General features: G+C 43.3%; 1 protein-coding gene across 11 annotated transcripts in view; it reads right to left on the reverse strand.

Annotated features, from left to right (window-relative positions):
* Nucleotides 1-25,834, reverse strand: part of gtf2ird1 (GTF2I repeat domain containing 1) — a 200,237-nt gene that overhangs the window by 83,223 nt on the left and 91,180 nt on the right. For 8 of the 11 annotated variants that reach the window (XR_013577523.1, XR_013577522.1, XM_078548429.1 and 5 more), the window contains exons 7-10: nt 23,244-23,342; nt 11,371-11,454; nt 8,315-8,498; nt 5,662-5,687 (exon numbers count right to left, since the gene is read on the reverse strand). Coding sequence is in view for 9 of the 11 variants with exons in the window: in XM_078548429.1 (XP_078404555.1) it covers nt 5,662-5,687; nt 8,315-8,498; nt 11,371-11,454; nt 23,244-23,342 (393 nt within the window). In the remaining 2 variants the exon portion in view is untranslated. The remainder of the gene's footprint in view (nt 1-5,661; nt 5,688-8,314; nt 8,499-11,370; nt 11,455-23,243; nt 23,343-25,834) is intronic. The other 3 variants (XM_078548437.1, XM_078548432.1, XM_078548431.1) reach the window with 1 other exon arrangement.

The raw sequence follows: 25,834 nt of genomic DNA on the forward strand, positions 1-25,834 counted from the left end.
CAATTCTACTGGGGCTCCTTGATGCCACACTCAGTCAAATGCTGCCTTGATGTTAAGGGCAGCCATTATCTCCCAACCCCTGGAATTTAGCCCTTTTGTCCATATTTGGACCAAAGCTGTCTTAGGGTCTGGAGCCAAATGGCCCTGGCGGAACCCAAACCGAGAATCAGTGAGCAGGTTATTGCTGAGTATGTGCTGCTTGATAGCACTGTCGATGACCTCTTCTATCACTTTTCCGATGATCGAGTGTAGACTGATGGGCTGGTAATTGGCCAGATTGGATTTCTTCCATGTTTTGTGGACAAGACATACCTGGACAATCTTTCGCTTTGTCAGGTAGAAGTCGGTATTATAGCCGAACTGGAACAGTTTGGCTAGGAGCACAGGTCTTCAGTGCTACTGGCGAGATGTTGTCAGGGCTCGTAGAGTTTGCTGTTTCGACATGGAATTAATTGAATTTGCTGAAGGTTGTCATCCGTGATGCTGGGGTCCTTGGGAGGAGGCCAAGGTGGTTCATCCACTTAGCACTTCTGGCTGAAGATGGTCATAAATGATTCAGCCTTGTCTTTTACACTCACTGATGGGGGAGCCCATCACATAAGGATGGGGATACTTGTGGACCCTCCTCCTCCAGTAGATTGCTTAATTGTCCACCACCATTCATTACATCTGCAGGACTGCAAAGCTATGGTCTGATTCATTGGTTGTGCAATCACTTAGCTCTATCGCATGCTGCTTCCGCTGTTTAGCATTCATGCATCCAGTATTGTAGGTTTCACCAGGTTGACACCTCATTTTTAGGTATGCCTGGGGCTGCTCCTGGTATGCTCTTCTACATTCTCATTGAACCAGGGTTGGTATCCTGGCTTGACAGTAATGGTAGTGTGGGGGATACGCCGAGCCATGAGGTTACAGATTGTGGTTGAGTACAATTCTGCTGCTGCTGATGGCCCACAGCGCCTCATGGATGCCCATTTTTGAGCTGCTAGATCTGTTCAGAATCTATTCCATTTAGTACACAGCATGATGGAACATGCCCTCAATGCTAAGATGGGATTTTGTGGTGGTCACTCCTATCAAAATGGCCATGGAGTCAGCTGGACCTGTGGCAAGTGGATTGGTGAGGGAGAGATCAAGCAGGTTTTTCCCTTGTGTTGGTTCTTTCACCACCTGCCACAAAACGAGTCTGGCAGATATATCCTTCAGGACTCGGACAACTTGGTCAGTAATAATGCTGCTGAGCAACTCTTGGTGATGGACTTTGAAGCCCCCACCCACAGTACTTTCTTTACCTTGCCATCCTTGGTGCTTCCTTTAAGTGATATTCAACATGGAGGAGTGCTGTTTCATCAGCTGAGGTGGGGGAGGGGCAGTGTGGTCGGGGATGGTGGTCGATGCTAACCAGCAGGAGGTTTCCTTGCCCATGTTTGATCTGATTTCATGAAACTTCGTGGGGTCTTGGGTCAATGTTGAGAATTCCCAAAGTCACTCCCTTCCACCTGTACACCACTGTGCTCCTTTGTTCACTCTTTCTAGCTGGTAGAACAGTATGTACCCGGGGATGGTGTTGAGGTCTGGGACATTGCGTACATGCCTCCTTCCATCGTTCATCATCTCATTATGTAGGCATAAATCTCTATTCCTTTCTCCCTCATTTCTAACTTTCCCTTAAATACATCTACACAATTTGTCTCAATTACACCTTATAGTAGCAAGTACCACATTCTCATCATTCGCTGAATAAAAGTCCTTCTCCTGAATTTCCTTTTTGGATTTATTAGTCTCTGTCTTGGATTCACCATCAAAAATTTAGAAAAACAGAAAGTGCTGGAAAAACTCATCAGGTGTGGCAGCATCTGTGGAGAGAAACCGAGTTAAGGTTGAGTCCAATATGACTGTTCTGAAGAAGAATCATATTAAGCTCGAAACATTAACTCTGTTTCTCTCTCCACAGATGCTGCCAAACCAGCTGAGTTGTTTCGAGTTTAATATGACTCTTCTTTAGAACAGTCATATTGGACTCAACCTTAACTCGGTTTCTCGCCACAGATGCTGCCAGACCTGATGAGCTTTTCCAGCACTTCCTGTTTTTATTTCAGATTTCCAGCATCTGCAGTGTTTTGCTTTCATTTTAGATTTACCATCTCTTCTACCGCAAATGGAAGAATCTTTTCTATATCCACTTTATTGAACTCTTTCATAATTTTAGTGACTTTTGCCTGGTAACCTCTTAGCCTTCTCTTTTTTAGAGAAGAGAGACCCAATCTGTTCATTTGTTCCTTTTTTTCATTCTTTCATGGGATGTGGGTGTCGCTGGCTATGCCAGCATTTATTGCCCATTCCTAATTGCCCTTGAGAAGGGGTGATAAATGCTGGCCTAGCCAGCGACACCCACATCCTGTGAAAGAATAAAAAAATTAAAATTAATTTAATTTAAAAATGATAAATTAAATAAATTTGATTAAATATAACTAAATAAAAAACTAATTAAATCCTCTCAGTTTGTGTATTATCCTTGTAAATCTTCTTTGCAGCGCCCTAGTTAACTCCGTATCCTTCTTATAATATGGAGACCAAAAACATGCACCAATTGTGTTCTGACCTGGGCTCTATACAAGCTTAAAACAACTTCTTTCTTTTTGAACTCTGTCCTACTGGAAATAAGCCCAGCGCTTTGTTTGCTTTCGCCATTGTTAACCCTTGTTGCTATTTTTAAATGATTGTGAATCTGTACACCCTAGATCCCTTTGTTCCTCTACCAAATTTAGACTCCTATTTCAGTATGTAGCCTCCTTATTCCTCCAACCAAAATGCACCATCTCACACTTATCTGCATTGAAATGCATTTGTCAATAGCATGCCCAATCTGCAAGTTCATCTTCTTGTATTTTGCTGCAATCTTCCTCAGTATTAACAACAACCAAAATTTGGCATCATCCATCATATATCGAAATTATACTTCCAACACTGGAGTATGAACTGTTTATGTAAATTATGACCAGCACTAATCCCTGTGGAACATCACTTCCCATCTTCCATCAGTCTGAGCACATATCTTTAACCCCTATTCTCAGTTTGGTAACCAGGTTTCTGTCCATTTTGATATTGGTCCCCTGGATCCACGTGCTCAGACCTTAATCATGATTCTACTATGATGTACCTTACAAAGGGAATGTTGAAAATCTAAGTATTTTACATCGAGTGCATTACCCTTATCTGCTATCTATGTAAAATCTTAAAATAACTCAGTAAGTTGTGTCAAGTATAACCTTCCCCTTTGAAATCCTTGTTGACTGCTCTTAATTATTTTTTGATTCCTAGATGTTTTTCTGTTACATTTTTGAATAAAGATTCCCTTATCTTTCCTACCAGTGATGTTAAGCTACCCTAGCTATAGTTTCCTGGACAAAAACAGAATAACCTGGAAAAACTCAGCAGGTCTGGCAGCATCGGTGGAGAAAAAAAGAGCTGACGTTTCGAGTCCTCATGACCCTTCAACAGAACTGAAGTATAGTTAGGAGAGAGGTGAAATATAAGCTGGTTTAAGGTGGGGGGCGGGGGGAGAGAGAAGTTGAGGGGGGCGGTGGTTGTGGGGACAAGCAAGCAGTGATAGGAGCAGATAATCAAAAGATGTCACAGACAAAAGGATCAAAGAGGTGTTCCATTACCTTTTCCCACCTATTTCCATTATTTTTAAATCTACAACTAATACCTTGTTAGTCTCTCCACCCCACCCCCACTAGAGCTGTACCTTGAGTATCCTGCCATCCATTCTTAATTAGCACTTTTCTTAGATAATATCACCACCTTCAACACCTCTTTGATCCTTTTGTCTGTGACATCTTTTGATTATCTGCTCCTATCACTACTTGCTTGTCCCCACAACCACCGCCCCCTTCAACTTCTCTCCCCCCGCCCCCCACCTTAAACCAGCTTATATTTCACCTCTCTCCTAACTATACTTCAGTTCTGTTGAAGGGTCATGAGGACTCGAAACGTCAGCTCTTTTCTTCTCCACCGATGCTGCCAGACCTGCTGAGTTTTTCCAGGTAATTCTGTTTTTGTTTTGGATTTCCAGCATCCGCAATAGCTTTTAGCTTTTTGTTTTTATTATTATTATAGTTTCATGGAGTTGTTCTACCTTACTTTTAAATGTCAGAATAACATTACCAGCTCTCTCTGGCATTATTCCATTTCTAATGTTTTTTTAATAAATAATTTATAATCACTCTGCTCTCTTCCCAAACTAATTTTAGCGTGGGTGGATGCAGCTGCGGTGGGGGTGGGGGGTGCGTGGCATGTATCATCTCTAGCTTAAGCGAGATTATCATTTGGGCAGCAAAATTAAATTTGCCTCATCGTCTCATTCCTATTTGGAAGGTTGCGCTGTCGAGAGGAAAAAATGGAAACCCCAGTATCATAAAATCATAGAATAGTACAGCACAGGAGGTGGCCATCTGGCCCTTTGAGTTTGCACTGGCTCTTTTGAAGAGCATTCCAGATAGCCTCACTTCCTGCTCTTTTACCCTATGCCTGCAATTTTGTTCTCTAAGTAATTCATCCTTTCGAAGGCTCTGATTGAATTTGTAACTATTCTTGAAAATGTTAACATGGCTGAAAATGCCTCAAGTCAGATTATGTTTTGAGGTAAACATGCATCGTATTTGAAAACCTCTCTTTGCAAAGAATGATCAAATTACAGAATGTGAAAACAATGGCGCGGTAGATTGAAGATTAAAAAATGTTATAAACTGTGCCGAGTCAGACTGTGCTGTCTATTCATTGTAAGGCTCAGGGCTTCTCATCGCTCCCCTCCACAAGCCCACCCCCTCCCCCCACCCCCTCTCCTTACCACAGCCCCAACCTTGAAGGATAATAGCTAACACAGAGGGAGCAAGAAGAGCACCTGCCTTTTTGTGGGTGGCTGTGCTGCCCGCAGGCTTGTGGAATGAAATTAAACACACTGCTTAGTTATGTTCCTTCACCTGGAGTAAAAAGGCCAGCTCAGCAGTTATGGGACGTGGCGGGGTCGGTGGGGTAGGTGCAGCTGGTGGTGTCTTTCTTTACTTCATAGCTGACAAGCACCACATTATTCATTTTCTAGATTGATATGAGATAAGATGCTCTCTTTCCTAGACTAATGCTACACAATTGTCTGAAGTAAAAGCAATGATTTTGTTTTTGCTGTTGTCACAGTCTGGAGGTCACCAATTTAAGTGTCCAAGGAGCTTGTCATGACGACTTTGCAATGCACATTGCTTGGGCAGTTCTGAGTTCGACCTGCTTGGGCAAGAATATGACTGGGCCACATAGAGATCCAGGTCAGCAAGTGTGACTGCCATTTGACCAATCATCCACTAAGAGAGGAAATGGTCTAGGCCACCCTACTGGCTGACTGAAGGAGGATGTCCAAGAATGACACACACACATCCACCTATAATTCATTCAGCAGGAGCTTAACTGGTAACTTTAGCACTAATATGGGAGTCCCATCAAATCCACCTATCGAAAGTGGCCACTGAACAGAAGTTGAGACGAGAGCTTCGATGACGTTCATCTTAACAGCATAGTTCAGGGTCTTAACAGAAAATAGAACACCCACCAAGCCCTGCCTGACTTTACCAGGAGCGTGTGTTTGTCTACCATTCAACTTTAGCTTACCTGTCAGAACTCGCTCATCAAACATCCTGCAGGAAATGGAGACAAAAAAAAGGTAAATTTGGCTTTTTTTCAAAAGGAATAAGCATTTCAATCAGCATAAGCCTTCTGCTTCAGAAACTGAAACTTTATTAAGATCAGCAGCTGGCCAATAACATGGAACAAAGAGGCCACGTGAGAACATGGTTAACACACGTTTCCAGATCTTATTATCCAGCTTAAAAACAACAGAATCGGATGTGAGCAGGTCAGAGAGACCACGTTACAATCCCTGCTTACCCGGCAGCCAGAAACCCAGCAACTAGTGGAAATGCAAAACTTCTTCCCTTAATTTCCTTTAGTGTCACTCATGTCCTGAATTTCCCCACCCCACTCACTGTAACACAAGGACAAGGTCAATTGGCTGGTGACTCAGATTCTCTATATGAGATACTCTTCATCTGGAAAGAACTGCTTATAATACATGGGTGTGAGACTATAAATCAGACAATTCTATATCAAATTCTATTTCAATCCCCCTTCCCAATATTTACATTTTGTAAAACGTACTTGAATATTCCAAGAGCTCCTGCCCTCAACATCGAGGAAAAGCAGCTATCTCCTAGATAGGTTTACATAGTCTGGGTATCCTGTGACAAAAGTGTTCTAGTTTTGCCTGCCTAGAACAAGTTTGGTGGCAGTATCTTAATCCAGTCACCATGGGTGGCATTTTTAGGCCCCAATGGAGCAAGTGTGAAAATTCATGCTGCTTGCTGTTGCAATTGTTTGCCGGCTCCATCCCCTTTTAGGTCACTTTCCCAGAGATGGGATTGTAGGCAGGAAGGTTACCCGACCACAAGTAGCAGGTAGTCAATTAACAGGTGGCTTAAGACCATAAAAGGCCTATTGTCAGAGGCAGGCTGGAATTTTCCAGTTGGCCTCTGGACCCCTCCAGATATCGGTGGCCACCTGGTGGCAGAATGTGGGGCCCAAAACTCCAGGCAGCCTTTAAGGCCCTCCCTGCCTGCCTGCCTAGCGCTAACTGTAGCCAGAGCCCACCCTCCACAATGGTGGCCTCAAAATGGAGGCGCCCTCTCTCTCTCTTTCTCTCTTACATGAACTGCAAGCTGCTGCACCTTCAGTGCTGGAGGGCCTCCTATTGGTCAATTCAGGGAAAATTATTGTCAGGCGGCTGTTTCCCACATAGAGCCGCATTTACCCCCAATGTTAGGGAAAATCCTGCCCCACATAAGCAGCTTAAAAAGAACAACTGCAGTTCAAATTATTCTCAATGCATTCTTTAAGTCTGAATTATTCCTCCAACGCCTGCAACCAATAAATTTTCTCACACTGTACGGAGATTATTTCTATACATGAATTTAAACAGCAGTTGGCTTTTAAATAGCTGTGACGGATTTAAAGGGGCAGCCACCAAACCAAAACTATATTGACAAAAACACTACATGTTTGTCCAACTCCCTCTATTAGCAGCAAAGGCACATTGAAAGTCAGTCGTCTCGGCTCAGACTACTCTGTGCCCCAGCACATAGAACCACTGAGCAGCAGGGTTAACATAGGTGCTGGAATGCTGCCTTTCTGTAAATTCTCAATGCAAGTTGTACTTTTGTAGGACAGTAATGAGCTGAGGCTTGCTGCCTCCTCACAGGGTTGGGGGGGAGGGGTGTGGTGGGGGGGTGGCGAGTGGTGTGGTTGCTCTTGAGTGCCTCCTTGTGGTCAGTTACAGAGCAGAATTGATAACAGCCTGGACCCAGGATTGGAGTCTGGTGTGTAGAGAGTGAAAAACATATATTGAAAAAGGCAGCAATTCCAAAGCATCGATTATGATTTGTACAAGATGGAACGTGTCATTGAGTCTACACAATATTTTAGGATAATGTTCAAAAGAAGCTAGTGAATCTGAAACATGACTGGAATATAATTTCACAATTCTAACAAGCTCTCCCAATGGCCTCATAAGCAAAGGTACCACCCAGCGCAGAACTGAGTTATAAAAGCCAGAAGGCCCCAGGTTTGGGGGGGCTAATTTTAACCAAATCCACCCACTGGCAAATTGATGAGATTTTGTGGTTTTACATTTCACTCATTGGAGCCAACGCTCAGCAATATTTGTCAGGACATAAAACCAACGTTGCACCCAATCCCATGGGTATCCTATCCAATAAGTTCGGTTAAAATGACCCCACGACCTTTCCGGAATTACTTTATCTCAGCCTGGGCATCAAGTTGGGCAATATAATTGACACCAGTGCTGGCCCAGAAGAGAAAAATCAGCCAAGATTCCAGCTCCCAATCCTTATCCAGTAGCCTCTGCTGGAGAACAATACATGGATGCTGGAGTAGACTTGACCATGATGCCATCCGCAGTTCAACAGCTTGCTGACACTCACTGTCTAGGATCATACATGGACATTGCTCAAAGTATCACCAGGCTGCTAGCGCCAATGCATTGTTACAAAAGCAAGACAAGCTGCCTTCGGCATTTAGAAAAACAAGATTCCGATTGTACATTTTTTAATAGAACCATAGTCTTATAGGAAGAAATTTAAAAAGGCCTTGGATTAGGATTATGAAGGTCTATCCACCATTACTGGAATCCCCTACAGTACAAATCCCTAGGAGGCTCTGGGACCCACAACACCTTCTGAACCCAGCTTACCTTTTAATAACAAAGCGGACTTTATGCCTTGCTTCCAAGATCCTTTTCAATTTGGGAACTCCGTAGGTACAAGGTCGCTTGAAGGGAATTCCTTCTGGAATCCCTATTATTTCCACCGCCTCTGGGTCGCAAGCAATCTTCCTGTATGGAACAGGAACCATATGATCCAAACCCAAGGCCTCAGCTACAAAGAACACAGATGACACCAGTTTAAAATATGTTAACATTTCTCGGCTTTCTGAGCAGTGCTTGGGCACAGAAACAGGCCATTCGGTCCACCTAGTCCATGTTGGTGTTTATGCCCCACTCAAGCCTCGTTCCTCATAACCTTTCCTCATCTGACTCTATTAGGATAACCCTCTATTCCCCTCTCTCTCATATGGCTGATCGCGCCTCCCCTTAAACGTATCTATATAATTCACCTCAACTACTGCCTGTGGCAGCGAGTTCCAGATTCTCAGCACCCTCTGGGTAAAGAAGTTTCTTCCGGATTCCAATTGGATTTCTTAGTGACTTATCTAATGTTGATGGCCAAAGTTATGCTCTTCCCCACATGTGGAAACCACTCACTTTGTGCCTACTCTATCACAACCTTTCATCATTTTAAAACCTGTATTTGTTCTGGTCAGGAACTATATTTAGTGAAGAAATCACAAAGGTATATAGACACAATTAAAAACTGCTGTCGACGAGATGGTGTGATTTGAATGCTAGCCGCATTGGAGGCAGTGGGTGACATTTGTCTTGGTGGCACTGGGGAAACTCTGCAACAATCACCAAATAGACTCTGACATTTTGTAAAATGTACCTCATTGCAAGTTTGAGACATTGAATGTATTTCATCATTTTCCCACACCTCTCCAAGATACAGCTTAATAAGTGGCTCTAATCTCAATTGGGTGGTGTGGGTTGGGGGTGGGGGAAGAGGGAGAGGGAGAATTAATGAAACAGCAAATAAAGAACGTAAGTTCTGCAAAACAGAACTGTTCCAAAGTTGCTGTTGGATCTCCCCTGACATTTGGCTGGTAAATTCGACTGATCCCTTTAAGGCCACTGCTCCAACTGAACACATCCTAGGTAATTGCAGCTGCACATAAACTGCTGAGGTCAATCAGAGGGCATGTGTAAGTTTAAAATTGCAAGCTCCAGGTCAATGGCTCAGTTTTTTTTAAAAACTTGCTTCTCCAACAAAGCTGGACATTTTGAAGTGTTGCTGTCGGAGGAATGCAAACATTTTAAACTATTGCTCAATTTGAATCCATGAAATTAAGGGGTATCACTGCTGTGGAAATGGAACTTTGTGCACTCAGATACTGGGTCAGTGCTCCCAGGTTAGGCACAACACATATTAATGCAGAGTACAACTCCCTTTACCCTGGTCCAATAATGTACCTTAACCCCAGACCTCAAAGGAACAGCCCTCCCAAGATTCTTTCAGCCTCTCTGGGCAAGATTGTTCAAAGCAGAAATTTAAGCTGAATTATAGGGGTATCCAAATTTGATTAAGATGTGCTCTACTCTATCTCATTTCCCCAGACATTCAACTGTTTTCCCATATTTTGTGAATGAGAATTTTTTTGAGGAATAGCAAGTGTACAAGTATGGGTCAATTTCTTTCAATTCATGTGACATTTGAGTAGATATACAGTCACAATTTTTTCTCTCTCTCCCTCATATTTATTTCCTTATTATGTTATGTCCAAAGGTGGCTAAATACATATCTATCTCCACAAGATAGGCACCTGCCACCTCTGAAAATAATATCTTATAAACTCCCTATTCTGTTAATAGAATTAAACAATGCTTTTATAATTCAATAATTTGAACGCAGGACAATGCTATATTCACTAAACACTGTAATGATGAGTACTTCTGTGCAGGCACCTCACCTGACATAGTTAGCTACTAAAAAGAGTGAATGGGAAACAGGAAAGGGACCTCACATGTGTACAGCTATTGACAAAATAACGCACTGTCGGAAACGAATAACATCATTGGTTTGGGAATTGGGTACGGGCTCTCTCTCATTCATCAACATGCTTACAGTACTCATAACCAGACTTAATAAACTCCAGCGCCTCCGCTCACCAAAGCCTAAAGGTTGATGCTTTTATATCGGTCTTTAATAGACCCACTGGGGAAGGAGCTAGTTAAAATTATCCAGGAACTATTTTAAAGCAAGCTGACTGTGAGAGTTGGTCTGATATAACCAATCTGCTGCGATTCTGCAGCTGGGCTGATTAAATGCAGGGGCAAAAAAATATTCATGGGAATCCATGATAATTTAGATTGAATATCTTCCTAATTATATTTTTTCAAAGCCAAAGTATGCAAATTTGAAGACAGTTACACGCATATGTTGTCCGTGTTCCACTGTTCACCTTGCACCAAGGTGATCTACCTGTCCTTAAGATGTCGGTGAGAATGATCTTTTTAAATACCTTCTCAAAAAAAACTTATGCAACTATGTATACAGTTTGGAATATTTCTGGTGTACCGGGAGTTGAATAGGCTATTTATCAAATGCACAGAGTGGACCATGTTCATTTATGCCCTTGTTTAAAAGGTTTTATAAGAAGTATGGGTAAAAAATGCAGGCCCACTCCTTCCAGAACGTATCATTCCTCAGTCTTATTTTGTGTTTCCATTCCCTTCATTGGGATGAATAGGATCTGATTTAAATTGACAGCACAATCCTGGCACAGTTACAGGCAGCTGTATAAACTCAGATCATAGCACCTGCCGTGCCTGAAAAAAACACAAGACCGCACATGAAAATGGCAAAATTGTGACTTGGGATTCACCAGACGCAGCTCAAGCTTTCCCCGTAGACGACATGTATCATGGCTTTAAATAGCACTGTTCTCAAACAGACCAGAAACAAAACAACGCAAAATTACTGAGAGTCCCAAGCAACATTCAACAGCCTGACATCCACATGAAGTTGCAATGGCTGTTTTATTGGCCCCATTGCCATTACTTTCAGTCAGCGTGCATTAGAAGCATTTTATGGAATGCATACTTAACTCAAGCAGTACCAGGAAGCAGTGACTCACCATATCTGCTGTTGAACAGGATCTGCACACATTCCCTTAGAATATTGATGTCTTCTGTTTCTTTTATATATAAGTTCCATTTTTCTGCGAAATAAGATTGGAGATACTGTAAATCTCTCCCAATCGGGAAGCCCCTTATGAAGTAGAGGTTGTCCAGGCTCCCTTACTCACATTACAGGCCCCACCTGTGTAAAGTTCAAATGTATATGGATGCTCCCTGTGTCATTGTTCCTTTACAGCAGTAACATGGGGTGTGGATGGGGGCTCTATGTGTCACAACCCCATGCCACTTCACCTGGGATGCTTGGCAAATTTTCTTCACCACATGTCTCCAAACCCCAATCAGGGCCTGCCTCAGTCAGGCGCATCCAGAGAGCTGGAACTCACCACAGATTACTCTGCTACCAACGCCCTCCAGCATATATCCAGTAAGGCAATATAACACAACAGGGCTCATTTCAAGTGAATGGGCTCTTAGTAAAACTACAGGAGCTAAAGCTTCAGCGGAATGGCTGACCCCGGAGGCTATTGCTCCTGGTTCCTATGGACACTGCCAGATCTCCACTTGATAATCATCCGTGGTGACAAGACTGAGATAGGGAACTCTCAGTGCACAGATCACCAGCATAAATCGGTATCCCATCACTTTATGTTGCAGCATTTATAAGAATAGAGCTTAACTAAGACACTTGTTGGAATGGTGACCTGGACAAAAAGACAGTGAATAGGCCAAAGCCCTTCAATCGACTGACAGGAAATCACTGTACTTGCAGAAAAGCCACCGAGTACAGTATTTATTCCATAAAACAAAATAATCTACATTAATATATCACCTTTCACATCCCCAGAATATACCATAATGCTTGACAGCCAATGAATTGTTTTTGACGTGAAGTTAATGTAGGGAAATGCGTGAGCACGGCAAGATTCCACAAACAGCAATGAGATAACGACCTGTTTCAGTGATGTTGATTGAGGAATAAATACCGACCAGGACATCAGGAGAACTCTCCCCTGCTCATCTTCAAATAACACTGTACAATCTTTTATATCCATACAAGAGGGCAGATGAAACTTCTATTTAATATTGTATTCAAAGGGTAGCACATCAGACAGTGCAACACTCCTGCAGTACTGCACTGGAGTGACAGCCTAGATAATATGTTTGGTCCTTGAACCCAATGCTTCCTGGCTCAGTGCCCGAGTGTTAGCTCTGAGCCAAATTGACAAGAGCTCACAATAACTGCAAGTCGCGTGTAAGCCCTACTTGTGGGTGCAGCAAATTGTACAGAGAGCAGCTTCTCACTGCCCATTCTGTTTATACCACAAGCTTGACAAAAAGCTGATAATGGGAGAAGGTTTCATTTGAAACTGCTCAATTTTATTTCTGCTGGCATTATTGTAAACATGCAAAGTGTGTTTGAATTGCTCTATATGTTGTGATAGTTAAGTTTCTAACTTAACTCCCTCCTGGGGACTTGCTCTGTTATTTTGAAAATCCAGCGAACTGCGATTACAACAGTCAGTCAGCTTCACACCCTTAAAAGGAAAACACTCGTGAAGAAACTGTGAACCCAGTATCAGAGCCAAAGACTCTGTGCTCAAGGATAGCATGGCAATATAAAACTCACTCTGCTGTGTCCCAGACTGCCCTCTATCAGGATACCACTTAATATTCCCCCTTAACAGCCTTCCCGTGGTTGCTTGAAATGAGGTTGCCAACCTGGGGCAATCAGTTCCCTGGCACCATGAACCCACTGGATTCCAGGTCAACGTCAGTCTTATATTAATATTCCAGCAATAGTACTGAAGACTTGTGCTCCAGAACTTGCCACACCCCTAGCCAAGCTGTTTCAGTACAGCTACAACACTGGCATCTATCCAGCTATGTGGAAAATTGCCCAGGTATGTCCTGTACACAAGAAACAGGACAAATCCAACCTGGCCAATTACTGCCCCACCAGTCTACTCTCAATCGTCAGTAAAGTAATGGAAGGGGGTAATCAACAGTGCTATCAAGCGGAACTTGCTTAGCAATAACCTGCTCACTGATCCCCAGTTTGGGTTCCGTCAGGGCCACTCAGCTCCTGACCTCATTACAGCCTTGGTTCAAACGTAGGCAAAAGAGCTAAACTCCTGAGGTGAGGTGAGAGTGACTGCCCTTGACATCATGGCAGCATTTGACAGAGTGTGGCATCAAGGAGCCCAAGCAAAACTGGAGTCAATGGGAATCAGGGTAAAACTCTCTACTGGTTGGAGTCATACTTAGCACAAAGAAAAATGGTTGTGGTTGTTGGAGGTCAGTCATCTCAGCTCCAGGACAGCACTGCAGTAGTTCCTCAGTGTAGTGTCCTCGGCCCAACCGTCTTCAGCCGCTTCATCAATGACCTTCCTTCCACCATAAGGTCAGAAATGGGGATGTTCGTTGATGATTGCACAATGTTCAGCATCGTTCTCAACTCCACAGATACTGAAGCAGTCCATGTTCAAATGCAGCAAGACCTGGACAATATCCAGGCTTGGGCTGACAAGTGGCAAGTGACATTCGCACCACACAAGTGTCAGGCAATGATCATCTCCAACAAGAGAGAATCCAACCATCGTCCCTTGGTGTTCAGTGGCATTACCATAGCTGAATCCCACATTATCAACATCCTGGGGGTTACCATTGACCAGAAACTGAACTGGACTAGCCATATAAATACTGTGGCTACAAGAGCAGGTCAGAGGCTGGAAACCATGCTACGAGTACTCACCTCCTGACCTCCCCCAAAGCCTGTCCACCATCTACAAGGCACAAGTCAGGAGTGTGATGGAATACTGCCCACGTGCCTGGATGAGTGCAGCTCCCACAACACTCAAGAAGCTTGACACCATCTAGGAAAAAGCAGCCCGCTTGATTGGCACCCCATCCACAAACATTCACCCCCTCCACCACTGACGCACAGTAGCAGCAGTGTGTACCATCTACAAGATGCACTGCAGGAATTCACCAAGGCTCCTTCAACAGCACCTTCCAAACCCACGACCACTACCATCTAGAAGGACAAGGGCAGCAGATAGATGGGAACACCACCACCTGGAAGTCTCCCCCCACACCCCCCACCCCGCCCAAGTCACTCACCATCCTGACTTGGAAATATATCGCTGTTCCTTCACTGTCGCTGGGTCAAAATCCTGGAACTCCCTTCCTAACAGCACTGTGGGTGTACCCTATACCATAGGGACTGCAGTGGTTTAAGAAGGCAGCTCACCACCACCTTCTCAAGGACAACTAGGGATGGGCAATGAATGCTGGCCCAGCCAGCAAAGCCCACATCCAGTGAATGAATAAAAAAGAAAAAAAACATACATCATAGAGAATGGAATCCATCTCATCATCCTGACTGATTCGCACCTCTGTTAATTGATCCAGGGGCTACCAGTGTAGCAATAATTATCAGGTATGAGGTAGTTATAAATAAAAGAAAATGCTGAAAGTACTCAGCAGGTCCGGCAGCATCTGTGGGGAAAGAAACAGAGTTAACAGGATAGGGTAGAGGGCAGAGGAGATTGAATGACAAAAGATTTCACAGTACAAAAGGTAAATTTAGTGGTAATGGTTGTACTAAAGAAACAAAAGATTTGTCCAAAGTGGGTGTGAATGGTCGAATAATGAACAGCTGTGTCCGAAAGCAAAATTAGGAAAAAACAAAATTAAGACTGCATGGCACATGGAAAAAGGAAACAGAAACAAAATGGGGTGACAGAGATCATGGTCTGAAGTTGTTGAACTCAAAGTTGATTCCAGAAGATTGCAAAGTCCCTAATCGAAAGATGGGGTGCTGTTCTATTTGCCAGCTCTCTGAGTCCCATTAGACAAGGCCAAAGATCCTGTTATTATGTAGGGTTTATTAAGTGCAGGGAATAATTGATGAGAGATGCCCTACCTCGACTCACGCCAACAAGAGATGTAGTTAAATGGTGTTCACTAAGTCACTGAACATCATTCAAGAGGTTGACACAATATCAAAGAAAATGGGGCAAGGGCTCATGAAGGTTTTTGTTAACTCAGTCAAATTTCTACCAACGTTAAAGATTAAGCAGCCTGCACTAAATTCCTGGATGGCCACAGTCTGATTGACGACCCGAGTTGACAATTGTGCTAGTTCACAATCACTCCGAGCAGTTCTCAGGCAACCCATCGCCCTGCAGTATCAGACACCATGAGAAAGCAGTGACTCTTAAATTAGGATTTCTGGTCTACATGTTAGGGCACATTTTATTAAAGACACAATATACTTTGATATGAAGCACTGGGGCGGAAGCATGACTTCACATTCACAGGATGCCCCGAAGTGCTTCACAGATGATGAATTACTTTTGAAGCACAGTCACTGCTGTTTTGTAGATAAATGCAGCAGCCAGTATGTGCACAGCAAGATCTCACAAACAGTAATGAGATCACTGGAATGGTATAGAATGATTTTTGGCCAGGACACCAGGGGAAATGCCCACCTCTTCTTTGAACATGTGCTGTGCATTGTTTAATGTCCAGCTGAACAGGCAGATAGGGCCTGAGCTTAACATCTCATGTGTAAAACAGCACCTCTAACAACACAAGCACTCCCTCAGTACAGCAGTGAAGCGTCAACATGTATTATGTGCTCATTTCCTAGAGTGGAGCTTCAACCCCACAACCTACTGATTCAGGGGGCAAGTGTCTGACCCCGAGTAATTCGCTTCATCAATTGCGCTGAGCGGGATTGCTAAATCTTCACGAGGAGGATGACGTACCGCAGTCTGAAAAAACAGGATCCTTAAGCACATTCCTGCATCTGCACTGCACCACATGTGGCAATTAAAAGGCACCGTGACCCTCAACTAAAGAGTCACCTGGTTCTTCTGTTCATTCACAAGCATCATCTGCGGGGACAGCTGCATTAAACCAATCACAAATTTCCTACTTCACAATTGAACCATGTACAGAATCTTCAGCTGGGATACCCAGCAGCAACATGGCAAGAGCTGTGGCTTCCCTGCAGCATTACAGGATTGCACATGGGCTATTCTTACACCATTGCTATCATACATGCTCCACAGCTGATACCACTATGACTGCCCAATGGTCAATGGCAGAATGCTGTCCACACAAGACATCCCTGAGGTCTAATATAGCAGGACAATGCTAAGTGGTAGAACAACGTAGTAGCGATTGCAAAGACAAGCGATTGGCTTTCCCCACACTCCACGCTGTGAAAACTGAACACAGGATGCCTGAATCCCGCAGTGATGCAGCAGGATCAATCAACATGTTGGATCTCACCCAGCACCAACAAACCTTTGCTAGGCTCGTGCTCCTTGCTAAACCAATCTTTTTGTATTGAGGTTTTCTGCCAGAATGTGTATTTCAGGGCTGATGCCAGGTTCATGTGGTGGGGCACTGACATCACCTTCACTGGAATCTGTTACTTCTGTGAAGGAAGATGCCACAGTATGAGTCTAAAATTGTGTAATCAATATTATTGCAGTATGGTCAGTGATAACATCTTCAGTGGTGGGGGTCACCATGCGTCCAGTTTAATGGAGCATTTCTTGACGATATTCAACTTAATGGTACAGAGCTTGGCCACATCCTCTGGTGCTGCTACTCTGCTGAGATCATCCTGTGCTTATTGTCTGCAATGGCTTCCACAAATCTGTGAAGCAGCAGTGACTGGTCAATGGCCACACAACACAAATGCTGCCTTCTCCCGCAAGGGGACCATTAGTGCACACTGACCGAAAATGCACGATGAGCAAACTCAACTGGTCATCTCCATGTGTGGCATTGCCAGAATCTGTTTGGGGATGCTACTGCTTCAGTCACTATTAACTGTGGTTATGCATTCAGATATTTAAATGAATCTCATCTGCAACTGCTACATCCCATCATGTCCATATCTGCCCTCAGGAATTCAGATTAATCTTCAGTGCTTACCCTTAGATGTTTTTGACGGTTCAAGAGTTTCTTGTACTCTTCCTGTCACGTCTGGTGAGTCTTCCCAGTTTGTAGTAGGGTGCTCACTTTTAAATAGGACCTTTCACTGCTTCTTCACTCGAACCAGCAATGTCTCCTTCCTTCCTCTCCTGGCCCATTTCCACAGAACATTGCACAGCAGGACTGATGGAAGACGGTGCTTTAAATCATTTACCATCTCCCGTAAACAGCAAACTTAACTAAACAAATGGCTCCAAGGCATTACATTGGTTCATCAGTGGCGTAGACATTTGAACAAATCTGATCTTGCAGATCTTGCGATTATGTTGCAAGGTCAGGGAATAAAGACCATACCATTAACCCAAGTTCATTGTGTAAAGGACAGTTTCACCCCAGAGCGACAACTAACACAGAAAATACCGGCTGGGTTGTAATCCCTCCTTTAAACATCATTGGGTCAGAGCAAAACAAAATATTTGGCGTTTAAATCTTTAAAACGTTCAGTCTTAACGGAATTAGTCATATTATTAAAATAGGCGGGGTTTAAGTGGGCTTAATCTCACCTCATTCCAACTCCCTGCTTTAGTGGAAGCAAGCCCGTAAAGATTGGAAGGATCTGTTCAAATCCCAGCTGTTCTCGAATGCTGAAATTAACTTCAATATCCTTGGAAAAGGGAGGGGGAAAACAGCCAGGAATTCTGCTCCCACAATTTGAATAATACCGGATAAACCTTTTAACATATTTGTATGAAACTTCTTGACCCATTATTAATAGAAGCAGTAATTCATTTAAAATGTACCCAGACCTTTGCTGGAAGGTGGAAACTGAGCAAACAGGACATGGTTTAGCTCTGCCCTCTCCAGGACTCGATGTAGGAATGAGCAGTTTACAATTCCCCAGGGCACTGGGACCTGCCAAGGATCTAGTCCAAGGAGGAGTGGAGAAAAGAGATAGAAACTTCTCCCCAAAGGCTTCATGTTAAAGTTCCAGCTCGAGAAGTTATTAAGTGCTGGATCTCACAGTATTTTGCGACTCGGTGAATTGGTATTTGCAGTGAAGTGGTAAACACTCCAAAAGAATGTGGTCATTTTGTTTTTCTTAAATTTGTTCACAGGATGTGGGCGTCGCTGGCAAGGCCAGCATTTATTGCCCATCCCTAATTGCCCTTGAGGAGGTGGCAGCGAGCCATTTTAGAGGGGTGTCAAAAGTCAACCACATTGGTATGGGTCTGGAGTCACATGTAGCCCAGACCAGGTAAGGATGGCAGATTTCCTCTTCTGGTAGGTTTTGGTGAACTATCCGCTAGTTTCATGATTATTATTGATGAGACTAGGATTTTAATTCCAGATTTATTAATTAATTGAGTTTAAATTCACCCAACTACCATGCTAGGATTTGAACTCTGTCGCCAGGATATTTGCCCAGTCCTCTGGATTACTAGTCCAGTAACATTACCATTATGCTATCATCCCTGTGGAAACTGTGTGGCACAAGGGGTTAGTCACTTGCCTTTCACCCCTGGGATGTGGTTTCAAGCCCAAATCAGACCGATGTAATGAAACGTTCCCCTGTTTGGAAAGGTACAACGAATGTGGACAATCTCAATCCAATCTTGAGATCTTTCTGATCCACTCGAAATTTGCCACCAATTATCAGCGTCACTCGGGTATGTGGATGGTTCTTGTGGGAAACAGAATGAAATGCCAGTAGGGATATGATTCTGAGGCTGGGTTGAGGCACAGTACAGCACCGAGGCAGTTTTATTCAGTATCTGGCTACACCTGACTTGGGATTGCTTGATTCTGGTACCAGTTGCCTAGAAGTGCCAATTGCTCAGCACCAACAAACCTTACCTTGATGAGTACATACAAAAACGGGTTTATGTTTTCACTAAGGGCACTAAACCAAAATCTCGGCCAATGCATTCGTTTTGGGATTAGCTAGTTGGACTGCAGTCTTGCCTAGCTGTATACTTTTCAACATTCCAAAATCAGTGACCTGCCGTTGATCATTGAACATTTTGATTTTATGGTATGAGAGATTTTGGACTTGTTTTTAAATGGCATCCTGTGAGCACTTAGCCATTGCATCCCCATCCACAGTGGCAAGAGAAATACTTCGGCTGAGACTCAGCATTTCTGCATTTCGCACTTGGATTGGAAAATATTTATCGATCACAGTGAGTGCTTCTATGATTAAGTTTGAGGTTCAGACTCCCTTACGCCTGTCCCAGAAGATGTTTTAAGATACCCTACAGTCAGTCTTAACTTATACAGGCCCATATTGACAGGAATTGGTTCAAATTTACAATGGAGGCTCCGTTACTGTCAGCCTCGAGTGGGGTTGGCCACACGGCACGTTATTTCAAAGAGCTACTGATCAAATTTTATCTGGCAAAATTAAATCCAGCAGGCCGACAAACTACCCAATGCTCCAGGTTAACACTGTGCTGTATTGTAACATCATCCTTTAAGAGCAAATTACCCCAAAACAGCCCTTCCGTGGAATATGACTCCTTAATATTCCTCCCTCCATGCTCAGCAGTGATAATGGGGAGACTATTACTGTGACACTGCTCACTACAGTGGCTCCAACCTGCTGCAACTCTCTGGAAAGAGAAAGCGGATTTTTTTTCTTTTATTTGAGAAGCCTCATTGGAACATCAGGATGTCATTTAAAAAGGCTGAACATTCTCACAATAAAATCAAATTATTCATTGATCAACAACAAGTTACTGATATTGGAATGTTGAAAAGTATACAGCTAGGCAAGACTGCAGTCCAGCTAACGAATCCCAAAACTAAAACCCTTAAGCATCGCTCCACCAAAAATCTATCCAATTCTCCCTTAACTTTTTCCTTACCATCTGTACCCACTGTCTACTCAGGCAACCTGTTCCACACATTCACCACCTCCCAGACAGTCAGTCAGTCGGGAGACATTCCTTTTCCTACGCTCGAACTAGTGTCTACTGGTTCTAGAAGCTGTAGCAAGGAATCATGCTCAATTTCCTTAAGGATCTTCCTTGATAGTTAATAACTGAGAGTTACTTACTAATACAATACCTTGCTGGGGATAATGACATATGTTTTATTTCGCCTTGTGTTACTGTATATACACTTCTTATAGATTACACATCAGTTATTGATGAGAAATGTAGAAGCTTTGTCAGTTCACCAGACTTATTTGTAACTACTGCACAATTGTGCAAAGGTTGTGATAAACTGTGCACAATTATAAACCTGGTCACTGCAAACAATGCACTTATGTGCCCAACTTTAATAAGCAGTCACTGGTTATGTGACTGGTCTCTATAATGAGTATAACATTACATAGCCCATCTCAACAGCCTCGTGAAATCGCAATTATATAACCAACCCCATCAGGGAAATGTTTGAGATAGATTTAGATTTTTTTTATTCATTCAAGGATGTGGGCTTCACTGGCTCACTGCAGCATTTATTGCCCATCACTAATTGCCTTTGACAAGGTGATTCGCCCTCTTGAATCGCTGCAGTCCCTGTGGTGTAGGTACACCCACTGTGCTGATAGGGAGAGAGTTCCAGGATTTTGACCCAGCGACAGTGAAGAAACAGCGATATATTTCCAAATCAAGATGGTGGGTGGCTTGGAGGGAACTTCCAGGTGGTGGTGTTCCCATCTATGTGCTGCCCTAGTCCTTCTAGATGGTAGTGGTCATGGGTTTGGAAGGTGCTGTCTAAGGAACCTTGGTGAGTTCCTGCAGTGCATCCTGCAGATAGTACACAGTGCTGCTACTGTGCGTCTTTGGTTGAGGGAGTGAATGTTTGTCGATGGGGTGCCATTCAAACGGGCTTTGTCCTGGATGGTGCCAAGCTTCTCAAGCATTGTTGGAGTTGCACTCATCCAGGCAAGTGGAGACACACCTCTGACGTGTGCGTTGTAGATGTGGACAGGCTTTAGGGAGTCGGGAGGTGAGTAACTTCCAGGATTCCTAGCCTGTGACCTACTGTTGTAGCCACAGTTTTTATGTGGTTAGTCCAGTTCAGGCTCTGGTCATGGTAACTCCCAGAATGTTGATAGTGGGGGGTTCAGTGATGGTAATGCCATTGGATGTCAAGGGGCAATGGTTAGATTCTCTCTTGTTGGAGATGGTCATTGCCTGGCACTTGTGTGGCATGAATGTTACTTGCCACTTGTCAGTCCAAGCCTGGATAATATCCCGTTCTTGCTACATTTAGACATGGACTCTTCAGTATCTCAGTTGTCGCGAATGGTGCTAAACATTTGTGCTATCAGCAAACATCCCCTTCTATGACCTTCACTTCTAACCTTATGATGGAAGGAAGATCAGTGATGAAGCAGCTGAAGATGGTTGGGCCGAGGACACTACCCTGAGGAACCCCTGCAGTGATGTCATGGAGCTGAGATGACTGACCTCCAACAGCCACAACCATCTTCCTTTGTGCTAGGTAGGACTCCATCCAGTGGAGAGTTTTCCCCCTGATTCCCATTGACTCCAGTTTTGCTAGGGCTCCTTGATGCCATACTCAATCAAATGCTGCTTTGATGTCAAGGCCAGTCACTCTCACCTCACTTCTGGAGTTCAACTCTTTTGTCCATGTCTGAACCAAGGCTGTAATGAGGTCAGGAGCTGAGTGGCCTTGGCGGAACCCAAACTGGGTTATTGCTAAGCAACTGCCACTTGATAGCACTGTTGATGACCCCTTCCATCACTTTACTGATAATCGAGAGCAGACTGATGGAGCGCAAGTCTTCAATACAATTGCCGGAATATTGTCAGGGCCCATAGCCTTTGCAGTATCCAGTGCCTTCAGCCGTTTCTTGATATCACTTTGAATTAATTGAATTGGCTGAAGATTGGTACCTGTGATGCTGGTCTGGCTTGTAGCAAGTGTTTCAGCCTTATCTTTTGTACAGACATGCTGGGGTCCCCCATCATTGGGCCCATTGCTGTAGGTCTGGAGTCACATGCAGGCTAGACAAGGTAAAGGACATTAGCAAACCAGATGGGCTTTTACGACAATTAGTTCAAGGTCATCATTACTTTTTATTGATTACAAATTTCACCATCTTCCATGGTTGGATTCGAACCTGGGTCTCTGGATTACTAGTCGAGCGACAATACCATTATGCCACTGCTTCCTGACCAGCAACAACCAGTAGGTAGTTAATCAAATCAACACTAGCAGAAAGGAACAGCTCAGAAGTGAAGTAGAGTTTCAGTTACACAAGTTAAAGTGTATAGGTCCAGAAAGAATCTCAGGAATAAGTTAATTAGGAGGTGGTTAAATACTGCGAGTGTTGCTGAGTTTGATGTGACTGCTGCTGTTCATGAGTCTACTAGTACAGTAGGACACTGGGTCTTCTATGCGAAGCTTACAGATCAGAAAGGCCCTGGGACAAGTGCTTCACTTTGAGGGAATGAGGGGAAAGGTTCAGTTTTATGTATAATATAAATTGATGCCATCATACCGAAGGAAGAGCAGTAGCACGAGCTTTCTCACTTGGAGCTTCCCGGGATTTCCAGAGACAAGCAATTATGGCGGAGACTCTCCTGCTAGCAGCAGGAACTCAGGAAAAAATCCAGCCTGTTGTCAATCAGAATTTAGGCTGCAATTAAATTTCAGGGCAGGCAAAATCTACTTGTGCAATTTCAGGATTCGACAGAAAGCTGCATCCTCAGACAATTGGGACCTGTCTGTCTGTGTGACACAACCACACATAATAACTGCTAGCCCCACTTTGGGAGCCTGCTACTCTGCCATACCCTAAAACAGTTGCACAGTCCCTTGACCATCAACCTTTGCTGCTCCCCTCAGTAAAGGTCCTATGAGGACCCTCGCTGTACTGACCACTGTGTCATGACCACCTCCCCTCTATGCTCCCGAGAGAACATGTAAAATGTGTTACCTGCTTTATCGTGTATTATAGAAAAAAGAAGCCGCTTTGAAACGTGTGAATGTTGAGAGATGTTGCTGAGTTCACCAATAAACCCTGTTGTACTTTTACCTAGAAATGAGGAGAACACAGTTAGCATGGAGACGGAGATAGCCACAGTATACTGGAAATATGTCCTGAGACTAGGGTGGTGGCCAGTTCACGGATGTCCCCATTTCCACTTTATTCCACTGTGCGACAGGGTATCTTCTCTCCCCTGAAAATTTGTTTCCCTTTATTAAATGACAACTCTGTCCTTCAGTTAGTTACTCCTTTCCCAACCTCCCCCTCTCCTTTAGCCCAGTAATCAGCCACTTCTCCATGAAAGGAGATGCAAAGGTTAAAAATCAGAAGTATAAATGCGGGAGGGTGGGTCGCAGTGGGTGGAGGGGAAAAGGTTAGATCCAACGTATTTGGATAGTGGATATGCTGTATAATGATCAGTGGGGTGAAGAACCAGGGGACACAGGGTGAAGGCGATTGGCAAAAGAACTAAAGTTGACAGAGATTAGTTACGATCTGGAATGCTTTGCCTGAAAGGGTGGTGGAGGCAGATTCAATTGTGGCTTTCAAAAGGGAATTGGATAAGTACCTGGGGAATTCATAGGATTACAGGGAAAGGGTGGGAGGTTGGGACTAACGGACTGAGAGAGAAGGCGAGGACTCAACAAGCCGAATGACCTCCTTCTGTACTGTAGCTGTTCTATGATTCTACTGATGTTGGCAAAACCGAGCTGGGTAGATACTGATAATGGCAGGGGACAGGTGGAGGGGAGCTATAGACACTGGCAGGACAGGTACTGACACTGGTAGTGGACAAAGCGAGAAAGTGTAACAGAGTGAGGGAGGAGTATTATATTACATACAGTTTGGTCAAATCAATTTATTCCCTTTTGAAATCCATGCTGACTATTCATTATTATATTTCTCATTTCTAGATGTTCTTCTATTCTCTTATTTAGTAGGAGTTCCGTTATTTTCCTACCACTGATGTTAGGCTGACTGGTCTACAATTTCCTGGACAATCCTGTCCCCACTTCTTAAATGGAAGCTATCTGCCAGTCCTCTGGCACTATATCTTTTTCTACTGAATTATTAAGTATGCGTAGTTAAGTTTCTGCTATCTGTTCCATAGTTTCTTTTAAAATATGTGCATGTAATCCATTGGATCAGGAGCTTCCTCTTTGAGTTTGTTTAGCTTATTTGATAAATGCTTTTTTATTATTTTAAATGCATTCATTGCTCATCTTATCATTCAACACCATGTTTACTGTTCTATCTCCCTGTTTAATGCCAAAGCAAAATAATTATTTAATATTTCTGCCATCTCTCTATCATTACCTGTGGTATTATCCTATCTGCCCCTTAATGATCCTATTCCCATCACAGGCTTCCTTTATATTGACGTGCCGCAAAATATTTCACTATTGTGTTTTATGTTCCTTGATAATTTAATTTTGATAGTTCCTCTTTGGTTTCGGAGTTGCTTTTATTAAAACTTCTTTCCCAATCTCTTCCTTCTTATTCTGCACTCCTCTGTTGTCTATATAATAATGTATGTCTCTTTCCTAACCCTCCTTATTCATCGGAGTCCCACTAGTGTTGAACACCATTTTTTAAAAAAATGTTGTCCTACATCATTGTTTTCCAATCTAGTTGCCCACTTTATTTTCCACAAGTTCTACTCTCAGACCCTCAAAAGCAGATTTTCTCCAAACCATTAACTTGATGTTTGTCGTACTAATGCCCTTCACTACCATCATCTTAGAGCTCAATATATTATGGTCACTATTGCCTAGATGTTCCCTTACTTCTCATATAAGCTCTGGTTCATTCCCTATCACTAAATACAATAATGAATATTCCCTTGTTGAATTTTTTACATATTGGGTTAGAAAGCAGTCCTGTACATCCTGTGGGGACTCCATTCCCTTATCCTCTTTACCTACCTCTTCTGTCCAATTAATATCAGAGTAGTTGAAATCCCCCATGATTATTATTGTGTTTTTTTTTTACTCAATTTCCTAATTGTCTACAGATTTCTTCCTCTGCCTCCCTTGCACTATTAGATGGTCTGTAGACTATTAATGCAATGGCTCATTTATTATTTTTATTTATGTCCATATGGGTTCTATTTGTGCTTTGCTGATAGAAATGACCCTTATTTCCTCTGTTATCTCTAATTAGTGCAGCTACTCCACCTCCCCATTTCCCTCTCTATTTTTTCTGAGTATGTTATACTCTGAAATGTTTCATCCCCAGTCCTGAATTTTCTGTAGCCATGCCTCACTAATCCTTATTTTGTCTGGTTCCTCCCAACATATAATTGCCTCCAAATCCCCTGTTGTATTATGTTGTGATGTGCATTGCTGTACAGACCTTTGAACTCATTTCTCATTGGAATTCCTCGTACTTTATGTTTGACCAGTTCTAGAACTCCATTTACCCCCTTACCATCAACGTCTTCCCTTACTTTATTCTTTGATATGTTCTTCTGGCCTGCTCTATTTACCTTTAGACTGCTTACGTTTCTTTTAGATTCCTCCTCCACTTAATAGTTTAAA

The sequence above is a fragment of the Cetorhinus maximus genome, chromosome 9 (assembly GCF_964194155.1).
Source record: "Cetorhinus maximus chromosome 9, sCetMax3.hap1.1, whole genome shotgun sequence".
NCBI lineage: Eukaryota > Metazoa > Chordata > Chondrichthyes > Lamniformes > Cetorhinidae > Cetorhinus > Cetorhinus maximus.